Raw genomic sequence first — 22,962 nt, forward strand, 5'->3', positions numbered from 1 at the left:
AACCTGCAATCTCTTTGCATTCAGGGTCACCTGACTGTAATGTCCAGCAGATGAGGGCCAAGAAGGCCAACCCAGCTGATCAGTGCTAGCAAGTCTACTGTCATCAGCAGCATGCTATCTGACCCAAGTCTGGCACATGTCTCGAGTCACGTTGTACCAGCTTCTCAGCTGACGTTTATTGAAAAAGCACTGGAAAAGCTTTGCAACAAGGCAGTAAGTGAAAGTGAAGGTGGCTAAGGGGGTAGCCACGTCACTGAAAGCTACACAGGGCCTGAATCATGCAGTCGGCAGAATTCCGGTCAGTTTGCAGTCATTCTGCAGCTGAGATTAGCTGTCGTTGCTGTCTCGGCTCACCACAGCGCAGGTGTGTATCAGGAGATGACCAGCCCAACCACTTTGCCGAACAGCATCAGCATGTCTGTCATCAGAAGCGACAGGTATGAAACCTGGCGTAATCTTGGCATGCTTCAACAAAGCTGCGACATTTCCAGATAGGTGGCACGTAATTGGGAAAACGGTACTGCATCATCACTGAGCAGATTCCTAAACAACTGAAATGTATTATAGCCTTTTTCATTTGCTGCTCAGAAGGTGAAGAAACGATGTGTCCATGGCGATACACGATTGAGTGAACTGTTTGTTCAACTTTGGTGACTGGATGTCCGGTCCAGTCTATATAAATTAAAATGTAAATGTTCATTTGTTCAAAATCGTGTATTTCCGAAAATTCGTGACCGATTGCTTTGAAATTTTGACAAGACGTTGAACTCTAATACAGGCGTACTTTTAGGTACCTAGTTATTTATATGTAAGAGAAAGCATTGTTACCAAAAATCTCAAAATGTACGTTTTCGATTTACTTCAAATGTTTCACATTACTGTAATAAGTATGCATGTGTCTAAATGCTATGAAATGTTTTTATTCTAATCTTCGTCCCTTGTAGACAAGTTACACGGTTCGATGATGAGCGGTTTGTCAGTAATGAGCGTCTTCAGATCTGTTCTACACCATGTCTTACTGTAATACAGCCGGCCGGGGTAGCCGAATGGTTCTAGGCGCTACAGTCTAGAACCGCGCTGCTGCGACGGTCGCAGGTTCGAATCCTGCCTCGCGCATGGATGTGTATGATGTCCTTAGGTTATTTAGGTTTAATTAGTTTTAAGTTCTAGGGGACTGATGACCGCAGAAGTTAAGTCCCATAGCGCTCAGAGCCATTTGAACCACTGTGATAAAGCCGTAATGGCGTCGTCAAAACACACAAATACACTCAGCAAAGCATCGTCACCGACCTAAATTATGGTGAAAAATGACTGTGTGGACGATGTGGCCTATTTTACACGATATTTTACTTCTACGTGGCGATGGTTTGAGGAGTGTATTCATACGTTTTGACGACGCCTTTACGGCTTTATCACGGTAGGACATGGTGTAGAACAGATCCGAAGATGGTTATTACTGACTGAAACCGTTCATCGTCCAAGGACTTTACATTGTGATCAGAGACTGGAATAAAAAACATTTGACAGTACCTGGATCACTGTTTCTGCTTGCTACTATGTCGCAGCTTGTGAAACATATAGACTATATATTTTAATATATAAATATATACGTAGAATATACAATAGTGAAACGTTGATAGGAGTTAGGAAACTTGTACTTATGGCTTATTGGTTTGTGATTAGAATGTTACTACAGAATATGAATTTGCAATAACAATAAACAGGTGTTAAGGTGTGTGTGGGGGGAGGGGGAGGGGGAGGGGGGAGGGAAGGGGAGGGAGGGATATATATATATATATATATATATAGAGAGAGAGAGAGAGAGAGAGAGAGAGAGAGAGAGAGAGAGAGAGAGAGAGAGAGAGAGAGAGAGAGAGAGAGAGAGAGGAGGAGGAGGAGGAGGAGGAGGAGGAGATGGATTGAGAGAAGGGGAGGAGGGAAGGAGAAGGTGGACAGGGAGGAAGTGATGGATTGAGAGGAGGGAAGGAGAAGGTGGACAGGGAGGAAGTGATGGACAAAGAATAAGGGCTGGGAAGATGAACAGAGACAGGAGACAGATGGAGATTAGGACGTATATCCAGTTCCCATAGACATTAGAAACGGATGCTTTCTCCTTTCTTTTTTTTCCCTTTAACCAGACTGAGCCAGAGGAAAGCGTGACCAGGTACAGATAGTAAATGATGTGTCTACACTTGGCATGATGGCGGTACCTCGATATAAGATCCATTAAATTACCCTGTGGCTCCTGCTGACCCAACAATGGCTCTCCAATAGCACATAAAATAAATCTACGCGTGTTTACAGTTGGCCCAGTGTTCGTCCCAGATTGTGTGTACAAATAATTAGTTACGTAGTACAGTATGACCCTTGTGATCCCACCAGTGTCGAGTTGAATGTACTGTATCAGAATATGTGTACAGTGCTCCCGACCTCGGTGCGCTGATAGTGGCGGATCTGATGAGGTGTAGCGTGTATGGAGTCAACCCTGCTGCAGTGCTCTGTTATCAGAGGTGTGATATGTGTGTTTTGTACAGTCACATAGAAATGTGCAGGTGCTGATGTATGGTTACATGTGTACAGTTAACGCAATGTTTGTCTTCCAATAAATCTACTGGGTGATCGAAGAGTCAGTATAAATTTGAAAACTGAATAAATCACGGAATAATGTAGGTAGAGAGGTACTAATTGACACACATGCTTGGAATGACATGGGGTTTTATTAGAAACAAAAAAAAATACAAAAGTTCAAAAAATGTCGGACAGATGGCGCTTCATCTGCTCAGAATAGCAATAATTACCATAACAAAGTAAGACAAAGCAAAGATGATGATCTTTACAGGAAATGCTCAATATGTCCACCATCATTCCTCAACAATAGCTGTAGCTGAGGAATAATGTAGTGGACAGCACTGTAAAGCACGTCCGGAGTTATGGTGAAGCATTGGCGTCGGATGTTGTCTTTGAGCGCCCCTAGAGATGTCGGTCGATCACGATACACTTGCGACTTCTGGTAACCCCAAAGCCAATAATCGCACGGACTGAAGGTTGGGGACCTGGGAGGCCAAGCGTGACGAAAGTGGTGGCTGAGCACACGATCATCACCAAACGACGCGCGCAAGAAATCTAAGTTTTTTTTGTTCTAATAAAACCCAATGTCATTCCAAGCATGTGTGTAAATTTTTACCCCTCTATCTACATTATTACGTGGTTTATTAAGTTTTCAAATTTATACTGACTTGATGCCGGCCGTGGTGGTCCAGCGGTTCTAGGCGCTCAGTTCGGAACTGCGGGACTGCTACGGTCGCAGGTTCGAATCCTGTCTCGGGCATGGATGTGTGTGATGTCCTTAGATTAGTAAGGTTTAAGTAGTTCTAAGTTCTAGGGGACTAATGACCACAGCAGTTAAGTCCCATAGTGCTCAGAGCCATTTGAACCATATTTTGACTTCTTGATCACCCGTTATATCTGTGTATATGGTAGGCCTCCCGCTGCTTCAAGTCCAAAACAATCTTAGTGTGTGTACACATGGTCCCCAAGATCGTGTCCGCGATAAATTGTAAGGCATGTACAATTTGGTTTGACATTGTCCACACCCTCCCCTCCCCCCCTTCTAAGACCAGATCCAATTAATCATTACATATGCACAATTAAGATGACCTTAACCTTAACCTCCCCCTTCCCCCCCCCCCCCCCATAACGTGTCTGACAAAGTGCTAATTGCGTACAGTTGGCCCAGCATCGAGAGTTCAAGTCCAATAAATCGTTCTGTGCCAACAGTTGACCCTACGCTCGTTCCCCAATTTTGAGCCTGACAAATCGTTGTACGTATGCTCTTAACCGGATGTCGGCTTTCGGGATCACTTTCAATAAAACGTAACAGGTACACAGTCGACCCATCGTCTCCCACTTCCCCCAAATACAGTGTCTGGCAAATTACCCTCCTCCCCCCCCCCCCTCTTCACTGTCACGAGGTGGGCGAGACGGCAGACGTGAGCCCTGTGCAGGAGAGGCAGCAGCCAGCTGGCTGCCTGGCTGGCTGGCCCGTGCTTTAGACCTACCTGCTGTGGCGGGGCGACTCACCTTCGGAGCAGAAGACCTTCTTGGTGGGCCGCTGGCGCGCGACCACGTGGTAGCCGGGCTTGCACTGGCAGATGGCGTTGTGGGCGATCTGCTTGCACTCGGCGTGCGCGTCCGTGTAGGTGCACGTCGCCAGGTAGAAGCACTGCTCGCCCAGCCGCACCGCTGCCAACACACAGACGCACGAGCCTTCAGTCCACTGCACCTGCCGTGCGCACACATCAGCACTGCCGTTCAGTAATGAAAGCGACAAGGAACGAGCAGTGTGTAACGGGTACACCGTCCGTTCGAAAAGTTTCGAGACTTATTTTACTCCTGATGTACACACGACGTAACGCACTAACGTATAACGTATCTTGTTGTTGTTGTTGTTGTGGTCTTCAGTCCAGAGACTGGTTTGATGCAGCACTCCGTGCTACTCTATCCTGTGGAAGCTTCTTCGTCTCCCAGTACCTACTACAAAAAAATGGTTCAAATGGCTCTGAGCACTATGGGACTCAACTGCTGTGGTCATCAGGATTCGAACCTGCGACCGTAGCAGTTGCGCGGTTCCAGACTGAAGCGTCTACAACCGCTCGGCCACACCGGCCGGCGACATACTTTTCAGATAGGATATTTTTGGTTATTATTTATATCTCAAATTTTTCTCGCAGTCAGATTGCCTTTAGATTCCTCACACGACACTTTTCTTAAATTTACCAGACCAGACTGTACTCTTGTCACACAGTTTAATGTCGCATAGCTGACTAGCTTTGGCATTGCTTATCACTTTCCAAGACTTACGAGATTACTTACAAACTTAAATACGAGCTTATCTATCTCTCTAATCACGGATTGAACTTCACATCGCCACACTGACTGAATACCAGGAGATATAACTATGCATTACCACACACGACAAGAAAAATCATTATCCAAGTTCATCGTTCAGTCAACACCATTTCTTGTTCGTTCAGTGTGTGCTGTGAGAACATTTCCAGTTCTTTCCCTCTGAAGATTCACAGTTAGCACTCTTTTATATGTGTATACTCACTCATTCACCCGTAGTGAGTGTTTGAACAATCGCCGGATTCATAAGCAGTAGTAGAACGTGGCGGTTTTCGGGGGTTCCCTGCAAGCACGGCAACCCGCAACGCAGCACCGCTTTGCAGGTCATCGCTCCTGCTCCGCAGGCGCATCGGCAGAAGTCGGCCGAACTTCCCCTGGCTTGCAGGATGCAGGCTACCTCAGAGGGACCGCTCGATAGCAGTAGACGCCGCGACACATCTACAGACCTTCTGCTGTATCTACCGTGCCATTTGTCCCCAGTGAATCCGAGCCCATATCGCTAGACCAATAGCTGTCTGGCATTCATCCGCCACGCGGATATAAGTATCCTCGCCCGGCGAGCAGCAGGTAGTTTTTCCGTCTCTGCCAGCAGAATAAGAACACCGCCAGCACCATGCCGCCGCCCGCACCCGACGTCGCCCTTGCCAACCGGACTCTGATGCTGAAACTCCTTCTACTGCTCGTGAGATGAGACTTCTCATTTTCTGTCTACTTTTGATGTCTAAGAAGAGAGAGTTACTTGTGTTGTTTTCCAAGACTTTATTTTCAAGGACTTTCTGAACCACACAACTGGCCATTAAAATTGCTACACCAAGAAGAAATGCAAATGATAAATGAGTATTCATTGGACAAATATATTATACTAGAACTGACATGTGATTACATTTTCACACACTTTAGGTGCATAGATCCTGAGCAATCAGTACCCAGAACCTCTGTGCGTAATAACGACCTTGATACGCCTGGGCATTGTCTCAAATAGAACTCGGATGGCATGTACAGGTACAGCTGCCCATGCAGCTTCAACACGATACCACAGTTCACCAAGAGTAGTGACTGGCGTATTGTGACAAGCCAGTTGCTCGGCCACCATTGACCAGATGTTTTCAATTGGTGAGAGATCTGGAGAATGTGCTGGCCAGGGCAGCAGTTGAACACTTTCTGAATCCAGAAACGCCCGTACAGGACCTGCAACATGCGGTCGTGCATTATCCTGCTCAAATGTAGGGTTTCGCATGGATCGAATGAAGGGTAGAGCCACGGGTCGTAACACATCTGAAATGTAACGTCCACTGTTCAAAGTGCCGTCAATGCGAACAAGAGGTGACCGAGACGTGTAAACTATGGCACCCCATACCATCACGCCAGGTGATACGCCAGTATGGTGATGACGTCGTTGAGTACACCATTGCAGGCGCTCCTGTCTGTGATGCAGCGTCAAGGGTAACCGCAGCCGTGGTATCCGAGCTGATAGTCCATGCTCCTGCAAACGTCTTCGGACTGTTCGTGCAGATGGTTGTTGTCTTGCAAATGTACCCATCTTTTGACTCAGGGCCAGCATCTCGTGGCCGTGCGGTAGCGTACGCCCAGGTCCCCGGGTACGATTCCCGGCGGGGTCAGGGATTTTCTCTGCCTCGTGATGGCTGGGTGTTGTGTGATGTCCTTAGGTTAGTTAGGTTTAAGTAGTTTTAAGTTCTAGGGGACTGATGACCGTAGATGTTAAGTCCCATAGTGCTCAGAGCCATTTTTGTTGACTCAGGGATCGAGACGTGGCTGCACGATCCGTTACAGCTATGCAGGTAAGATGCATGTCATCTCGACTGCTAGGCCGTTGGGATCCAGCACGGCGTTCCGTATTACCCTCGTGAACCCACCGATTCCATATTCTACTAACAGTCATTCGATCTCGACCAACGCGAGCAGCAATGTCACGATACGATAAACCGCATCGCGATAGGCTACAATCCGACCTTCATCAAAGTCGGAAACGTGATGGCACGCACTACTCCTCCTTACAGGAGGCATCACAACAACGTTTCACCAGGCAACGCGGGTCAACTGCTGTTTGTGTATGAGAAATCGGTTGGAAACTTTCCTCATGTCAACACGTGTGAATGCTCTAAAAAGCTTATGATTTGCATATCACAGCATTTTCTTCCCGTCGGTTGAATTTCGCGTCTGTAGCACGTCATCTTCGTGGTTAAGCAATTTTAGTGGCCAATAGTGTCCTAACGCATCACATAACTTGTGAACTTATACTGTTTGTATCAATAAACTCGTTTTTGAGTGTAGTCAACTGAAGTTATTGTGAAAGTGTCCCAAGCAAGGACACTTCTTTACATGATTTGTAACTCTCGTTTCATTACAGCTGCTCATACTTCCTATGGCTACACAGTAATTATAAATGTTTACACAGAACTCACAACTACTTTCGACGTGTGACGACCAACCATTTTCTTCCATTTCCCTGTGCACAATTCATTTACGTACGCCTGGAGAACTTGCACCTTGAGAAAGCATACTCATCGCATGTCAGTGGCAAAACAGATTGACTAGTGTCTTGCCCCAGTGATGTGTTGCAACTGGTGAAGACACGTTTAGCATCTGTGGAGTATTCTACAAACACCGTGCTAGCCCCACCAGTCAGTGATTTGAACACCTGATGACGGTGGCGGAGACTCTATCGAAAGCTATAGTGCTTTATTGGAAATAATGAGGCTTGTTAACCGAGAAGAATTTATAGAAGGTAGGCAGTAGCCGGGAAGCGGCTGAGACACGGTTGTATCCTACCCCCTGTTATTCATTCTTTAAATAGAACAGGTAATATACGCAATCCGCGAGTAATTTGGAAAACGAATTAGAGATGAGAGAGAAGGAATAAAAAGCGTTTACAAACCGAATTTTCACTCAGCACTGGTGTGTGCAAAGATCTGAATTTTCCTGCCAGAAACTATTTATCGCAAGCGGTTGATAGAGAGTATGGTAACGAAATAGAAAGGTTCGGATCCCGGACTGGTACTCTGTTTTCATTTCCCAGAAAGTTTCAGATCAGCGCACACTCCGCTGCAGAGTGAAAATATATTCTGGAAACAATCCACAAGGCTGGATTATGTAGACTTTCCCGGAGTAATGACTGATGATACTTTTGCTGGCTGTGTAGACAATTTAGTGATTCTGAGACAGTAATTCGACGGATCAACTGACTGGCGGCCATCTTCAGGTGAGTACGCTGATGGATAACCGTTTGCTCATTAGATCATTTTAGATGTCTCCATTCTAGTGTAAGCAGAGAAGGATGCCACAGACTGCCTTTCTTGATGTTTTGGTTCTCAGAAATCACGATGGGACTCTGGGGCATGCTACGCATACTGGCAGCTATCTTCGTGATACCAGCTGTCATCCACCACACCAACGCACAAAGGTTTTCACTTTGGTGAAGAGAACCAATGTCATTTATGAGGCAGAAAATATGTCACAGGGATTAGGCCATTTTAAGGTTGTTTTTAAGCAGAAGTGTTGTACTGTCGAGGAGAACACGACAACTGCTATGATTGAGATTTTCCAGAAACTTCGCTCACTGGAAGAGGGGCCAACATAAGTGAACAGGAGTCCCGGCTTATCCGTAGATATTCGACAGTTTCTGAGAAAACAACCATCAAAGTTTACGATATAATTAGATATCTTTTAGCGCGCAGTAATTTCAACCCAACTGGTAGCATAGCGACTTAGGTCGCGGACTTGTTTTGCCTCCCGTGTTGGAAACCCGATTACTTGATTCTATTTTTTTCTTTCAATTAGCTACCCATGTCGATAAAAGGTTACTACATATATTTTTGTTTATCAAGTTAGGGGATACAGGGACGTTATATTAACTGTGAAATGACAAATGGGTTTCACACGAAGTGTCATACATTTACTATGTAACATATGTGTGTGTGTGTGTGTGTGTGTGTGTGTGTGTGTGTGTGTGTGTGTGTGTGTGTGTGTATGTGTGTGTGTGTGTGTGTGTGTGTGTGTGTGTGTGTATTGTATTTGCAGTAGTTACAATCTAAATTTTCATATTCCTTTATATCCTCCCTATATCGTCCTCAATTCTTATATTTTGTTCTTACGTTTATTCTTCAGGACGATTTGGTGGCAAATTTACACGATTTGTTTCTACGATTGGAATCATCCAATCCAAGAAGCATTCAAAACATAGAAAGTGCAAAAAATACGAGGATAATGTGAAGTAACGTTTGCCACGTCGACATTTCTTCATATGAATCTCGCTCGAGAAAGAAGCGTCGTTATCACTTCTGAAGATTTCAAACTTTGGCAATAATTTCACGGAAAACCACGCGTAACGTCATTATGCTGTTTTTATTACTAACTGCGTTCTTGTCGATACTTGCGACATTGTCATTAATTTTAGGCGCCCTAGATGGATGGTAACACTAGACGTTTTGTGTAATGTCTAAGTTCGCCCTACTGCCGTCAGGCCTGGATTTACGACAGGTTTTAATTTTTGATTGGGTGCTGTGGCCCGTTATTGGTCTTATGTCGCATTACATTTGGAGGATATTCCCCGAAGGTTCTTATATATTTAAAAAAAAGTTTTTAAGAACGCTGGAGGAACCATGGGCCCATACTTTTCGCTTATTTAACAATTAAATAATTACGTCATTTATTCAAGGAGAAAGAATGTGGGGTCAAGTCCATGTTGCAACTTTAATGTAACGATTTAACATGTAAGTTGTGGTGGTGGTGGTGGTGGTGGTGGTTAGTGTTTAACGTCCCGTCGACAACGAGGTCATTAGAGACGGAGCGCAAGCTCGGGTTAGGGAAGGACTGGGAAGGAAATCGGCCGTGCCCTTTCAAAGGAACCATCCCGGCATTTGCCTGAAACGATTTAGGGAAATCACGAAAAACCTAAATCAGGATGGCCGGAGACGGGATTGAACCGTCGTCCTCCCGAATGCGAGTCCAGTGTGCTAACCACTCATGTAAGTTGTTTGCTCTGTTTCTCACTATTGACTATAGCTATAGGGTGGCCAAAATAAGATAGGGTCTATATCTTGTAAACAATATATAGACATTTCAATCTTTTATTGTAAGTACATGATACAGGGTAGTAAATTATTATAATGGAAAACAACGTACTAAACATTCAATAGGTCAACAGTTCACAGAAAGTGCTGAAAATGTTCACCATAAACGTTGAGAAGGAAGGGAGATTGTTTAACGTCCCGTCGGCATCGTCATCATTAGAGACGGAGCCCAAGCTCTGACAGGAAATCGGCCGTGGTCTTTCGATGGAACCATCCCAGCATTTGCCTGGAGCCATTTACGGAAATCACGGAAGAACTAAATCTGGATGACCAGATGCGGGTTTGAACCGTCGTCCTCCCGAATGCGAGTCCAGTGTGCTAACCACAGCGTCACTTCGCTCGATATTAATAAACTTGGGCACACAACTCAGCACGTCTCAACATATCCTGGAAAGTTTTGGCCACTTCATTTGGTGTGATTTCCGCAACCGCAGTGCGAATATTTGTTTCCAACTCTTCATTTGTATGCGGGTTGTTACTGTAGACTTCACTCTTTGAAGTACCCCACAAGTAAAAAAACATAGATGGAAAGATCGGGCGATCTGGGAGGCGATAAACCTGCGAAAACTGTACGTTGCTCTTCGAAAGCTTCATTGATGTACAAGACTGAAAAGCGTGAAGCATGTGGGGTAGCGCCATCTTGCTGGAAAAACGCCTACTTTCGTGCTGTGAACGGTTGCAACAAGTCCGTTACACGCACTTGAGCGTTCACGGTGTTAAAGAAAATAGGGCCTACAACCCGTTGGCCTGAAACTGCACACCACACGCCTGCTACCACATCATGAAGAGGCATTTGAAAGCGTTCTCTCTGATTGTCTGTCCAGCAGTAGCGTGTGTTTCTCGAGTTCATCTACGCACTAAGGTGAAACCATGCTTTCTCTGAGTACGAGTAAAGACTTGGATGCCCTTAACCATGGACTACAAGCGTGAGTAACCATTCGCAACAGTGTTGTCGTTGTGCGTAATCCGTAGGTTTTAATGCTTCCATCAGTCTCACTTTGTTGGCTCGCATATGGAAAAGCTTCAGCATGTTCTGGCATGACATTCGTGTGATATTTAGCTGGATGGATAGCAGTCTAGTCGATTTCTGTGGACTACTTACCACACTCTCGTGAACACGTTCAGTATTTTTCTACGAACGAACTTTCTTTGCCAGCCGTTGTGATCGAGCGATTCTAGGCGCTTCAGTCCGGAACCGCGCTGCTGCTACGGACGCAGGTTCGAATCCTGCCTCGGGCATGGATGTGTGTGATGTCCTTAGGTTAGTTAGGTTTAAGTAGTTCTAAGTCTAGGGGACTGATGACCTCAGATGTTAAGTCCCATAGTGCTCAGAGCCATTTGAACCATTTTTAGATAAGAGCAAAGGAAGTGTGTACAGTGTGGTGTTGGGTTTTTGTTATTATAGATGAAGGGAAGGGTATTGTAAAAAATAAAAAATTGTGTTGTAAAAATACAAATAATAATAAGCAATAAATAAATAATGAAAGCAATAAATAAAAATTTGTATTGTAAAAAATAAAAATAAAGTTATTGAGATATCTTAGCAAGTCTTTTCTTTAATTTCAAAACGGTACTTACTTAAAAAAAAGCCTCGTATTTTTCATTTGTAACTGAGAAGTCACATTTAAATTTTCATAGATATGCTTTCATTATAAAATATTTTCATAGAAATCTCATCTCCTATTGCACCCCATCGGGGTTCAATTTCCAAAAACACTGAAACACATATTTTCTTTATTTGTAACAGTGAAGTCAAATACCAATGATATGTGTAGTTTTCAAAATACTGACGTAGTTCTGTAAGAAAACTTTCACCCACTATTTCATCCCCATAGAGTCAAATTCCCGAAAGATCTGAAACACGTTTTTCTTCATTTCTGACCGAGAAGCCAAATACCAATGTCATAAGTCTAGCTTCAAAATTGCGTTAATAGCGACAGTTTTTTTTTAATAAAAACCTTCATCGCTGCTTCACACCTTAGGATTGGAATTTTGAATAGTACCTCCTTAAACGACTCCTACACATAAGGTCTGCACCTTCTCCAAATTTCAAGTACTTATCCTTAGCGGTTTGGGCTGAGCGATTATCAGCCAGTTAGTGAGTTATAATATTTATTGCCTTTTATATACAGAGATATCTGCTTACGGCTGTGGTTGTCCCTCATGCAAGATACCGTGTAAAAGAAAGGAAGTATTGTAAGGTCACATAAAACCAATCAGGAGACTAGATGCTCCCAAAAAGAAATCTCACTTTCGTATGTGTCATGTTCCGTAGGACCCAACTCAGGAGCACGTCTCCATGGTCATGATCGCGTCAGTACATGACATCATAAGAGAACAGTAGCCACAGACAAAACGAAACTTATATGAATCCTATGTGCACGACAGGCCATAAGATTCAATAAAGATAAGTAGCAGCATAACAGAGGAATTGGCTTTGTTTTCTAATTTTTCGACGAGCTTCTCGACAGAATAAAAGGAGTGAACCGTAGCAAATCTCTGCGGTTTAGAATAAAAAGATTGTGTACACCGTCCTTGTCCGTCCTCTTTTGGAGTAATGCTGCACGGTGGGGGGTCCTTACCAGATAGGATTAACAGAATACATCGAGGAAGTTTGAAAAAAGAGCAGCACGTTTTGTGTTATTGAGAAATAGGGGAGAGAGTTTCGCGGACATGATATAGGATTTGGGATGGACGTTACTAAAACAAAGTCGTTTTTCGTTGCGGTGGAATATCCTCACGGAATTTCGATCACTGACTCGCTCATCCGAATGCGAAAATATTTTGTTGACGCCGACCTATAGAGGAAGAAACGATCATCATAATAAAATAAGGGAAATCAAAGTTCGCACGGAAAGATATAGGTGTTCGTTTTTTCCAGGTGCTATTCGAGAGTGGAATAATAGAGAATTATTGTGCAGGTGGTTCTCCGAGCCTCTGTCAGGCACTTAAGTGTGGTTTGCAGAGCAGCCACGGAGACGCAGGCCTGAGAATCTGTGAATTACTGCTAATATTTTTGAATTCTTGTGGCAGCTTATTGAAAATGGATGCAGCAGGACACCTTTCCGCCTAATAGTCAAGGAGGTGCGATCGAAATGCAGACTGGATTTCTGCCTGGTTTTGAGTGAAAGCTACTAGCTCTTGGGAATGGGCTCATATTGTTAACAACAAACGACATTAAAGAAAATATGTATTAAGAGGCCAATGTCAGAATTCCCAGACTGCTGAACAGGGGTCGACAAGAGTTTCGCGAACTTACGCCACATATTATTCGAACCGTCCTTTTCTGAGCCAAAAAATTGCCTTTTTGAGTCAGGAGAGTTACCCAAGGAATAATATCATACGTATGAAATAAGTAGAGTCCTTGATGTATTGAACTATCACTTATTTCAGGTACTGTTCTTACGATAAATAAAGCAGCGTGCAGTTTCTGAACAAGATTCTGAACATGGGCTCTGCACAGCAGCTTACTGTGTATCTGAACGCCTAGGAATTTCAAATACTAAGTCTCACGAATCATATGCCCTGTCAGTGTAATCAAAATGTTATTTTACGTTGAACTGTGTGTTACAAACTGTAAGAACTGAGTCTTAATGTGATTTAGGGTCAAGATATTTCTTAAGAGCCATGAACTTGAGCTGTATTATTTGGTATTGTGTCAATGTCGCACACAACTTCATTCCCTACCAAGGTGGTGTCATCAGCAAACAGAAAAATTTTAGATCCACGAGTCATATTGGAGGAGGAGGACGAGATCAGTGTTTAACGTTCCGCCGACTACGTTCGTTTGGGAGGGAGCACAGGCTCGGATAAATGAAAGATGGAAAGAGAACCCTTTCCAGGAAACCACTGCGGCATTTCCCTGAAGCGATTTATGGAAATGACGGAAAGCCTAAATCAGGATGGCCGGACGCGGGTTTGAAGCGACGTCCTCTCGAATGTGAGTCCAGTGTGCTGACCATTGCGCCACCTCGCTTCGTCCTATCATATTGGAAGGATTGTCATTTACACTAGGTGTTTCAAAATTAATGTACAGGTTCCGAGGCTTTGTAGCATTTACTATACACATCAAAAAAAGTTCGGCATCAGCCCGTTGCCTACAACTCCTGAAGACAGACGTCGAATGTGGATATTGTATCGCAGATACTGTCCCTTTGACTGTTCACAGATGTCACTGCCTAGACGGTCAATACCGCGGTTGTTACTTTGTGCCAGGAATGGCTCTCAACAAGGGAAGTGTCCACGCGTCTCGGAGTGAACCAAAGCGTTGTTGTTCGGACATGGAGGAGATACAGAGAGACAGGAACTGTCGATGACATGCCTCGCTCAGGCCGCCCAAGGGCAAGTACTACAGCGGATGACCGCTACCTATGCATTGCGGCTCTGTGGAACCTTGACAGCAACGCCACCATGTTGAATAATGCTTTTCGTACAGCCACAGGACCTCGCTGTGCGCAATAGGCTGCATAATGCGCAACTTCACTCCCGACGTCCACATCGAGGTCAACCTTTGCAACCACGACACCTTGCAGCGCGGTACACATGGGCCCAACAACATGCCCAATGCCCCACTCAGGATCGGCGTCACGTTCTCTTCACCGATGTGTGTCGCATATACCTGCAACCAGACAATCGTCGGAGACGTGTCTGGAGGCAACCCGGTCAGCGAGTGCAGCAAGTTGGAGGTTCGCTGCTGTTTTGGAGTGGCATTATGTGGGGCCGACGTACGCCGCTGGTGGTCATGGATGGCGCCGTAACGGCTGTACGATACGCTAATACCATCCTTCCGTCTTGAGTGCAACCATATCGGCAGCATATTGGCGAGGCATTCGTCTTCATAGACAACAATTCGCGTCCCCATCCTGAGCACCTTGTGAATGACTTCCTCCAGAACAACGACATCGCTCGACTAGAGTGGCCAGAATGTTCTCCAGACACGAATCCTATCGAAAATGCATGGGATAGATTGAAAAGGGCTGTTTATAGGCGACGTGACCCACCAATCACTCTGAGGGATCTCCGCCGAATCGCCGTTGAGGAGTGGGACGATCTGGATCAACAGTGCCTTGATGGACTTGTGGATAGTATGCCACGACGAATACAGACATGTATCAATGCAAGAGGACGTGGTACAGGTATTACAGGTACAGCAATCTGAAGGTCTCGCTGTATGGTGGTACAACATGTGATGTATGCTTTTCATGAGCAATAGAAACGGTGGAAATAATGTTTCTGTTGACCTTTTTTCCAGTTTACTGTACAGGTTCCGGACCTCTCGGAACTGAGGTGCTGCAATACTTTTTTTTGATGTGTTTACATTCAGTTTGCAGTTATAAGTAATGCACCAAATGAAAGAGCAACCGAAAGTGTTTTTCTTACGAGTGTTTAGTGTGAGCACCATTCGTCACACACCGAATCGATGGGCGAGTACTTCCCAAACCTTGATCAGGTGAGTCTGGAGTAATTATTGCAGCAATGCTGTGGGTGGATCAGCTGGTAGCGGAGGTATACACAGGTGAGCTTTTACGGACACCCAAAGGCAAAAATCGCGTGACGTCAGATCACGTGTGGACGTGGAGGTCATGCGAAACAAGCAAGTTGTACGCCAGTGAAGCAGCGCAACATCTCCCTGCCAAACAAAGTTCTATGGAACGGCTTCTTGCAATTCGGGATAGAGCCATTGTTGTAGAGCATTAAGATAAGAAACACCTGTTTCAGTTGCTTCACCGAACTTTCGACCGGAATATGGCGCCAAAAAAACTGGGTCAGGCTCGTTGCAACTGTAACATCTCTTGCAGTTCGGGTTAGAGCCATTGTTGTAGAGCATTAAGATAAGAAACATCTGTTTCAGTTGCTTCACCGAACTTTCGACCGGAATATGGCGCCAAAAAAACTGGGTCAGGCTCGTTGCAACTGTACCATCTCTTGCAGTTCGGGTTAGAGCCATTGTTGTAGAGCATTAAGATAAGAAACACTTGTTTCAGTTGCTTCACCGAACTTTCGACCGGAATATGGCGCCAAAAAAACTGGGTCAGGCTCGTTGCAACTGTACCATCTCTTGCAGTTCGGGTTGGAGCCATTGTTGTAGAGCATTAAGATAAGAAACACCTGTTTCAGTTGCTTCACCGAACTTTCGACCGGAATATGGCGCCAAAAAAACTGGGTCAGGCTCGTTGCAACTGTACCATCTCGTGGAGGTTTGCTGTCCCCCAGATGGGTGCATAATGTGTGCTCAAAAAACGGGCGAAACGTGGCGCCCTGAAAATATTCTAAGTTGGCGTGGCCGCACAGGACGCTGGTCCAAGCCGGGTCCCGGCAGGAGACACGTGGCAGGAGACGTTAGCCGGACGAGGGGGGCAGCCGCGTGGCTGGGAGTTCCGCTGTGACGAGGACGGGGCTTTGTGTCGGTGAAGGAGGTGTCTGTGCCGGGAGTGCCGAAGATGGCGGACGTTGTGAAACCTTAATGGCAGACATTTCACAGTTCGTATAGGTATTAATAGTAGCCAGATGAATCAAGATACCTCAAAAAGAAACATGAAAATTACTATTATTTGCACGACGATTGTGACGGTGTATTCAGATTTTAAATGCCTTTATTAGTTTAAAGTTTAGTATCAACAAAAGTATTGGCACTAGGAGGAAATAAGGAAATAAAAATTATGCTGAATGGAGAAACACTAGAACAGGCGGAAAGTTTTAAGTACCTTTGAAGCAGGAAAGACTGCGACTGGAAGTGCACCACAGAAATTAAAACAAGGATAGCAATGGCAAAAGAGGCGTTTTATAAGAAAAGGAGAATCTTCTGCAGCGTGGACAGAGAACTCAGAAAGAGACCCATAAAATGTCTTGTATGGAGTTGTTCTATATGGCGCCGAAACGTGGACTATGAGGAAAAGAGACAGAGAAAGGCTGGAGGCTTTTGAGATCTGGTCATGGCGGAAGATGGACAGAATAAACTGGATGGACTGAGTAAAAAATGCAGAGGTACTGAGAAGAGTGGGAGAGAAAAAGACAGTTACTAGATGCAATAAAGACAAAAAAAGATATTGGATTGGGCATATATTAAGAAAGAATGACGGACTGATAAAAACAATTTTAGATGGTTATGTAGAAGGGAAAAGGAAGCCAGGAAGGAAGAGATTCCAGATACTGGATGACATGATGGACGGTACAACATACAGCAGGCTTAAGAAGGAAACAATGGAGCGCAGAAAATGGAGAGGCAAAGGACCTGCTAATATCGCAGGTAACTGATGATGATGATGATCTGACGGTAAATTATACAACTAACACGCAGCAACGTACTTCCAAAATTTAAACTCTTAACCCAATTTCGTCTATCGGCGTGTCTTTAGAAAGCTATTAGTATAAACCTAAATTGGTATGAATTACAGGCGTGCAACTTAAATAGTACATGAGTTATTGGAGGTCAAAGTGGCCCATTACTATCGATCGCGCAAACCATAAGTACTCCACAGTTACACGAAGAAACGGTAGCAGCGTGCTAAAAAATATATTTATTCATCATGTCTTTGTTTATATCCGATATATACTATTCATGAAGAAATTGCTAAATATTTACAGTGTTTTAGAACGCACAGAGACGTTAGGCTACTGGCCTACCTTTAGTTGCTTTTGTTTTGATATATGTTTATTTAATTTGTTTATGTATTTAATAATGTGTGTTAGAGCGTCTTTATGGTTCAGTCGTAGGAATATTTATTTAATTTCAAGTATTTAAATGTGAATACAGTAATTCGAATATGTTTCACTGCGTGACTGTGTGTTGGAAAAGGAGACATGGCGCGAGCGCTCTAGCCAATCACAGCGCTCATGAATGGGGAGACTGGATGTGAGCGAGTTTCCGGAGAGGACACGGCGAGTTCCGAGCAGGTGGCAGTTCGGGACGGGACAGAACACACGGGAGGTGCTGGATGGTGCAACGAACGCACAGTGGCTGGAAAGACTTGGAGTGGAGCAGTTTGCGAGTGGTCGCGAGAGAGAGAAATATTTCGTAGTGTCGACTTGTGCACTTGTGAGATTTCCGTGGCTTCTACAGTGAAGACGTAGTACGCGTTTGGAAGTCAATACCTCGCGAGCCATGTTGTTGTTCCTAACTAATTACATACTGTAGGAAACTATTGTTTCCCTGTTATTCGACTTATACTTTATTTAATTGCTGGACCATTGACACCAATAAGTGTTTTGCACAAATATGCGTCATTCTCAAAAGTACCTCTACTATCGTAATCATCATTCAAAGTCGTTAAGATAAGAAAGATTTTATTTAATTGCAATCTTTCATTTATAAATCTCTGTATTAATTCGCAATTGCCAACTGATAGGAACCTTCGACCACTCGATTCATGTGTGTATTCATATTGTATTCTGTAGACTCAGCAGTATTTGGCCTGTAATGCGGCAACTACGTATCCCAGCCCGTAGACAAAGAAACCAACCAAAACTTGTAGTACTGCAACTCTGAGTCGGAGGGTGCGAGTCGTTTGTTGAAAGCCTGCAATCGTTATGCAGCAATATTTCGTTCGCAAAGCTGCCGCGTGAACTTCAATGTGTAGGTTTTAGAGCTTGTAATAAATGCCGACAATAAGGGCACTGCTGGAAGCGTCTTCTTGAACGTCACCACGCACGAGTTACTGGAACTGGTAACTCTCGTTTTGCTTGACGTGTACAACGGCTACCACAGTGCCATACTGTTGCTCGTGTGTAATATTGTTACCAGACCCAGTGGAATATACAGGATTAAACACTTAAAAATTTTGCTTGACATGTACAACGGCTTCCACAGTGCTATACTGTTGCTCGTGCGTAATATTGTTACCAGATCTAGTGGATTATACAGGATTAATGACTTAAAAATGGTAAGTGCTATTGATGTGCGGTTTTCACAAAATAGTTTTGTAGTCAGGGCCTCGTCCCGTTAGTCAATAAAGATTGTAATAATACCCAGAAAGGGTATTATTTCTGCAAAACCATTCCATTTTTAAAATGAAACAATGCCGAATGACATTAAGAAACTGGGAATAAATCAGGATGTGAGCGGTGTTTCTTCCAAGATCCTAGTGCGAGTGATTTACGAGATACCGTAGTTTGAACATCTTCGGCACCGATACTTGATCGTGGTATTCAGCCTACCTAGTTTACTAGTTACCATGTTGTTATGTTCGCTCGCGATGTGCTCGCGTATTCCTTGAGTGCATTGCGAGTTGCCAGTCAATTAATGTCACAGTCCAAGCAGTAGGTCGTGACTGGACGACGGGATTTGCCAATGCAGAAAAAGCCGGGATGTTCATGGAATATGGAGAGTGTTCGTAGAATGCTATCCGTTCTTGTACGAGGGTCAGTCAAAAAGTAATGCCTCCTATTTTTTTTTTCTACGTTTAATTGTCAGGAAATTTAAATGCAATTACATAGGTTGAAAACCACAACATTGAGGATCATTTTGTCATTTTTCAATGTAATCTCCGCCCATCTCTACAGTTTTGGTCCATCTTTGAACAAGGGCATGTATCCCAGCACGGTAAAAATCACAGCTCTGCTTCCTAAGCCATTGACGCACGGATGTTTTGACGGCCTCCTCATCTTCAAAATGAATCCCACGATGAGCTTCTTTTAGTGGCCCGAACAGATGGAAGTCTGATGGTGCCAGGTCAGGGCTGTATGGGGGATGAGGCAAAACTTCCCATCCAATTTTGACAATCTCGTCAGAGGTGTGACGACTGGTGTGTGGTCTTGCATTGTCATGCAAAAGAAGAACATCTGCCATTGATTTTGTTGGGCGAACTCGCTGAAGACGTGCTTTAAGTTTTTTGAGGGTTGTGACGTATTGAACAGAATTTATTGTGCATCCCTGCTCCAAAAAATCAACCAGAATCACACCCTCTGTATCCCAGAAAACTGTTGCCATAACTTTCCCTGCCGATCGCACAGTTTTGAATTTTTTCTTCCTCGGCGAGCTTGTGTGACGCCACTCCATTGACTGCCTCTTTGATTCGGGTTCAAAAAAATGCACCCATGTTTCGTCCCCGGTCACAATTTTTTTCAGAAACTCATCTCCCTCCAAACGGAAGCGCTGCAAGTGTTGGGAGGCTATTGTTTTCCTTGCCTCTTTATTTTGATCGGTTAACATTCTTGGAACCCACCGTGCACAAACTTTCATCTGCAGTCACCCGACGGTCACCACGAATGATGTCATCAACTTGCTGAATGTTGTGTGGAGTCACTGCACTCACCGGCCTGCCGCTCCGCTTTTCGTCAGTTAACGGTGTTTGCCCTTCAGCTTCCTTACAACGACGAACCCATCGTCTAACAGTGCTGACATCCACTGTCACAACACCATACACCTTCTTCAGTCTTTCATGAATGCGTATGGGCGTTTCACCTTCTGCATTCAAGAATTCAATCACACAACGCTGTCTCAAACGAACATCGATGTCGGCCATCTTACAAACTTCTGCTGTGCTGCCACATGTTGACACAGAAAGTTACTACTGCAGTGGATTGCAGAAGAAGGTTTGAGGAATGGCGCCAAATTCAAATTTTTCACTTAACTTAATTTTTTTAAGTAGAAAAAAAATGGGAGGCATTACTTTTTGACCGACCCTCGTACAGTGTATGAGGGAAGATATCCCAATAGACGCTAACCATGTCGGCAACTATTTATCAACCTCTTCAACCAGTTACGTGAAAGTGTCACACCTACCCAACGTGACAGAAGCGGACAAGTGACGGCAGAGGAGACTGCTGTTGCAGTTGATCCTCACGTCAGCTCCCGCGCAATTGCACGAGGAAGAGGTATGAGTCAGGCAAGCGTCCTATGCATCCTCCGTCGACATACAGTACTGCCCATTAAAATTGCTACACCAAGAAGAAATGCAGATGATAATCGGGTATTCATTGGACAAATATATTATACTAGAACTGACACGTGATTACATTTTCACGCAATTTGGGTGCACAGATCCTGAGAAATCAGTACCCAGAACCACCACCTCTGGCCTTAATAACGGCATTGATACGCCTGGGCATTGAGTCAAACAGAGCTTGGTTCAAAATGCCTCTGAGAACTATGGGACTTAACTGCTGTGGTCATCAGTCCCCTAGAACTTAGAACTACTTAAACCTAACTAACCTAAGGACATCACACACATCCATGCCCGAGGCAGGATTCGAACCTGCGACCGTAGCAGTCGCGCCGTTCCAAACTATAGCGGCTAGAACCGCTCGGCCACTCCGGCTGGCCAAACAGAGCTTGGATGGCGTGTACAGGGTACAGCTGCCCATGCAACTTGAACACGATACCACAGTTCATCAAGAGTAGTGACTGGCGTATTGTGACGAGCCAGCTGCTCGGCCACCATGTTGTTATTTCATGTACATCATATGCATTGCGGCAACAATAAATTTTGAGTGAACTGGGAACCGCTAAAAGCGTGTACTCATTACTTTTGCTGCAGGGTATATAAACCTATTACAGACGGTAGACGCGGTACAGCACTGTCCCCTACTTAAAGCTGCACTCTGAAGTCTTTTAAAACTTAAATCACTGATTTTTTTTCGACTTCTTTCTGTAATTGCCTTGTAGTGGTTTAGGAAACTGATGTCGCTATGGCCCCTCGTGAGTCAGGGGATGGTGTGGAGAAAACATAGCGCGGCGGCGGCGCAGTCGAGTCGCAGCGCCGTCCATTGGTGGTGGTGGTGGCGCGGACAGGAAGTCTGCGCTGCGCGCATTGTAGCCAGCCAGCTGGCTACGTGGTGGTGGGGGGTGCTTCGACCGCCCGGTGGCGAGCTGCAATTACGCCAGGAAATCCTAATGAAGCAATTAAGGAGCCGCGCTAACGGGCAAGGGGGTGGGGGCTGGGGGCTGCGACCCAATGGAACGAGGCGGAGGCGAAGGCGCCGGGAGACTCGAGACACTCGCTGGCGAGGCGCGGAGCCAAAGGTGAGCAGCGGCTGCGCCGCGCTCCGTGAGGCTCCGTCCAGCGCCGCATACCGACAACGCTCCACGTACAGTTCCCATTTACGAATGGTTTCCCTGTCACGCTCTGGACAGGTTAAATAAAAGTTGGCTAACGCTAGGCGTCTCCTTTGTATTGACTAAGGCCTTGGACTGTGTTGCTCACAAAATATTTCTGCACAAGTTGGACCATTATGAAATCCGAGTACCATCTCGGAACTGGTTACTCTCCTACATTATTATAGACCATTTTTTTGACTGACTATCTGGTTTTAGAATGGTTGCTAATATGCTTTTAGACAGCATTTGATAATTGACATCCTTTTATTTTTGACACTATGGCTCATAGTATTATAATTTTAAATTTCGTTTTCATTATTTTTATTTGTTTATAAGACTGGAATGCAATATGAGACATAGCAATGCATTTTTAAAAATTGTCCTCTCAATTTTTTTTAGTATTGATCTGTAAGAATTATTATGTAATCTGTGTAAATGGAAGTCTCTTATTACACCAGTAAATCGTATCTGTGCAGCATGTACTATACATGTCACTTAACGATTATTGCAACCTACTCACTGAAAATCGTTTCAATAGCGATATGTACCTGCTCAATAGTGCATCGTATGACTTGACAGTCTCTGCCATTCCACTTTCGCAACAACTTCGTTAGAAACATGCCTGCTGCCATATCTTTGGAATGGCGTCCAACTTCACCGTGGCAGCCAGTCGTTCCGAAAGGTTCACTAACAGGCCTTGAGAGGGCAACGCATATTCTGTCAAAACAAAGTTTATTTATCACACATGTTTAAATATTTTTATCGCTTCTTAATTGACAATAGCTTTTACATAAGCTAAGTTCAGTGTGTGTGTTTATCTTCTTTCTTGATAATGTTCTTTTAACTAACAAGTTTTACATTGTTGTTCGACCCATAACCCATTGGTTAGTAATGACATTCCGTCGCAAGTGGGCGGAGCTTCCATTATATACA

At 44.5% G+C, this 22,962-nt stretch overlaps 1 protein-coding gene across 1 annotated transcript in view; it reads right to left on the reverse strand.

Moving 5' to 3' along the window:
* The window catches only part of LOC126293246 (AF4/FMR2 family member lilli), a 609,408-nt gene that overhangs the window by 90,022 nt on the left and 496,424 nt on the right, over window positions 1-22,962 (reverse strand). The window contains exon 4 of the mRNA XM_049986364.1: window positions 4,081-4,242. Coding sequence (XP_049842321.1) covers window positions 4,081-4,242 — 162 coding nt within the window. The remainder of the gene's footprint in view (window positions 1-4,080; window positions 4,243-22,962) is intronic.

This window comes from Schistocerca gregaria, chromosome 10 (assembly GCF_023897955.1).
Source record: "Schistocerca gregaria isolate iqSchGreg1 chromosome 10, iqSchGreg1.2, whole genome shotgun sequence".
NCBI lineage: Eukaryota > Metazoa > Arthropoda > Insecta > Orthoptera > Acrididae > Schistocerca > Schistocerca gregaria.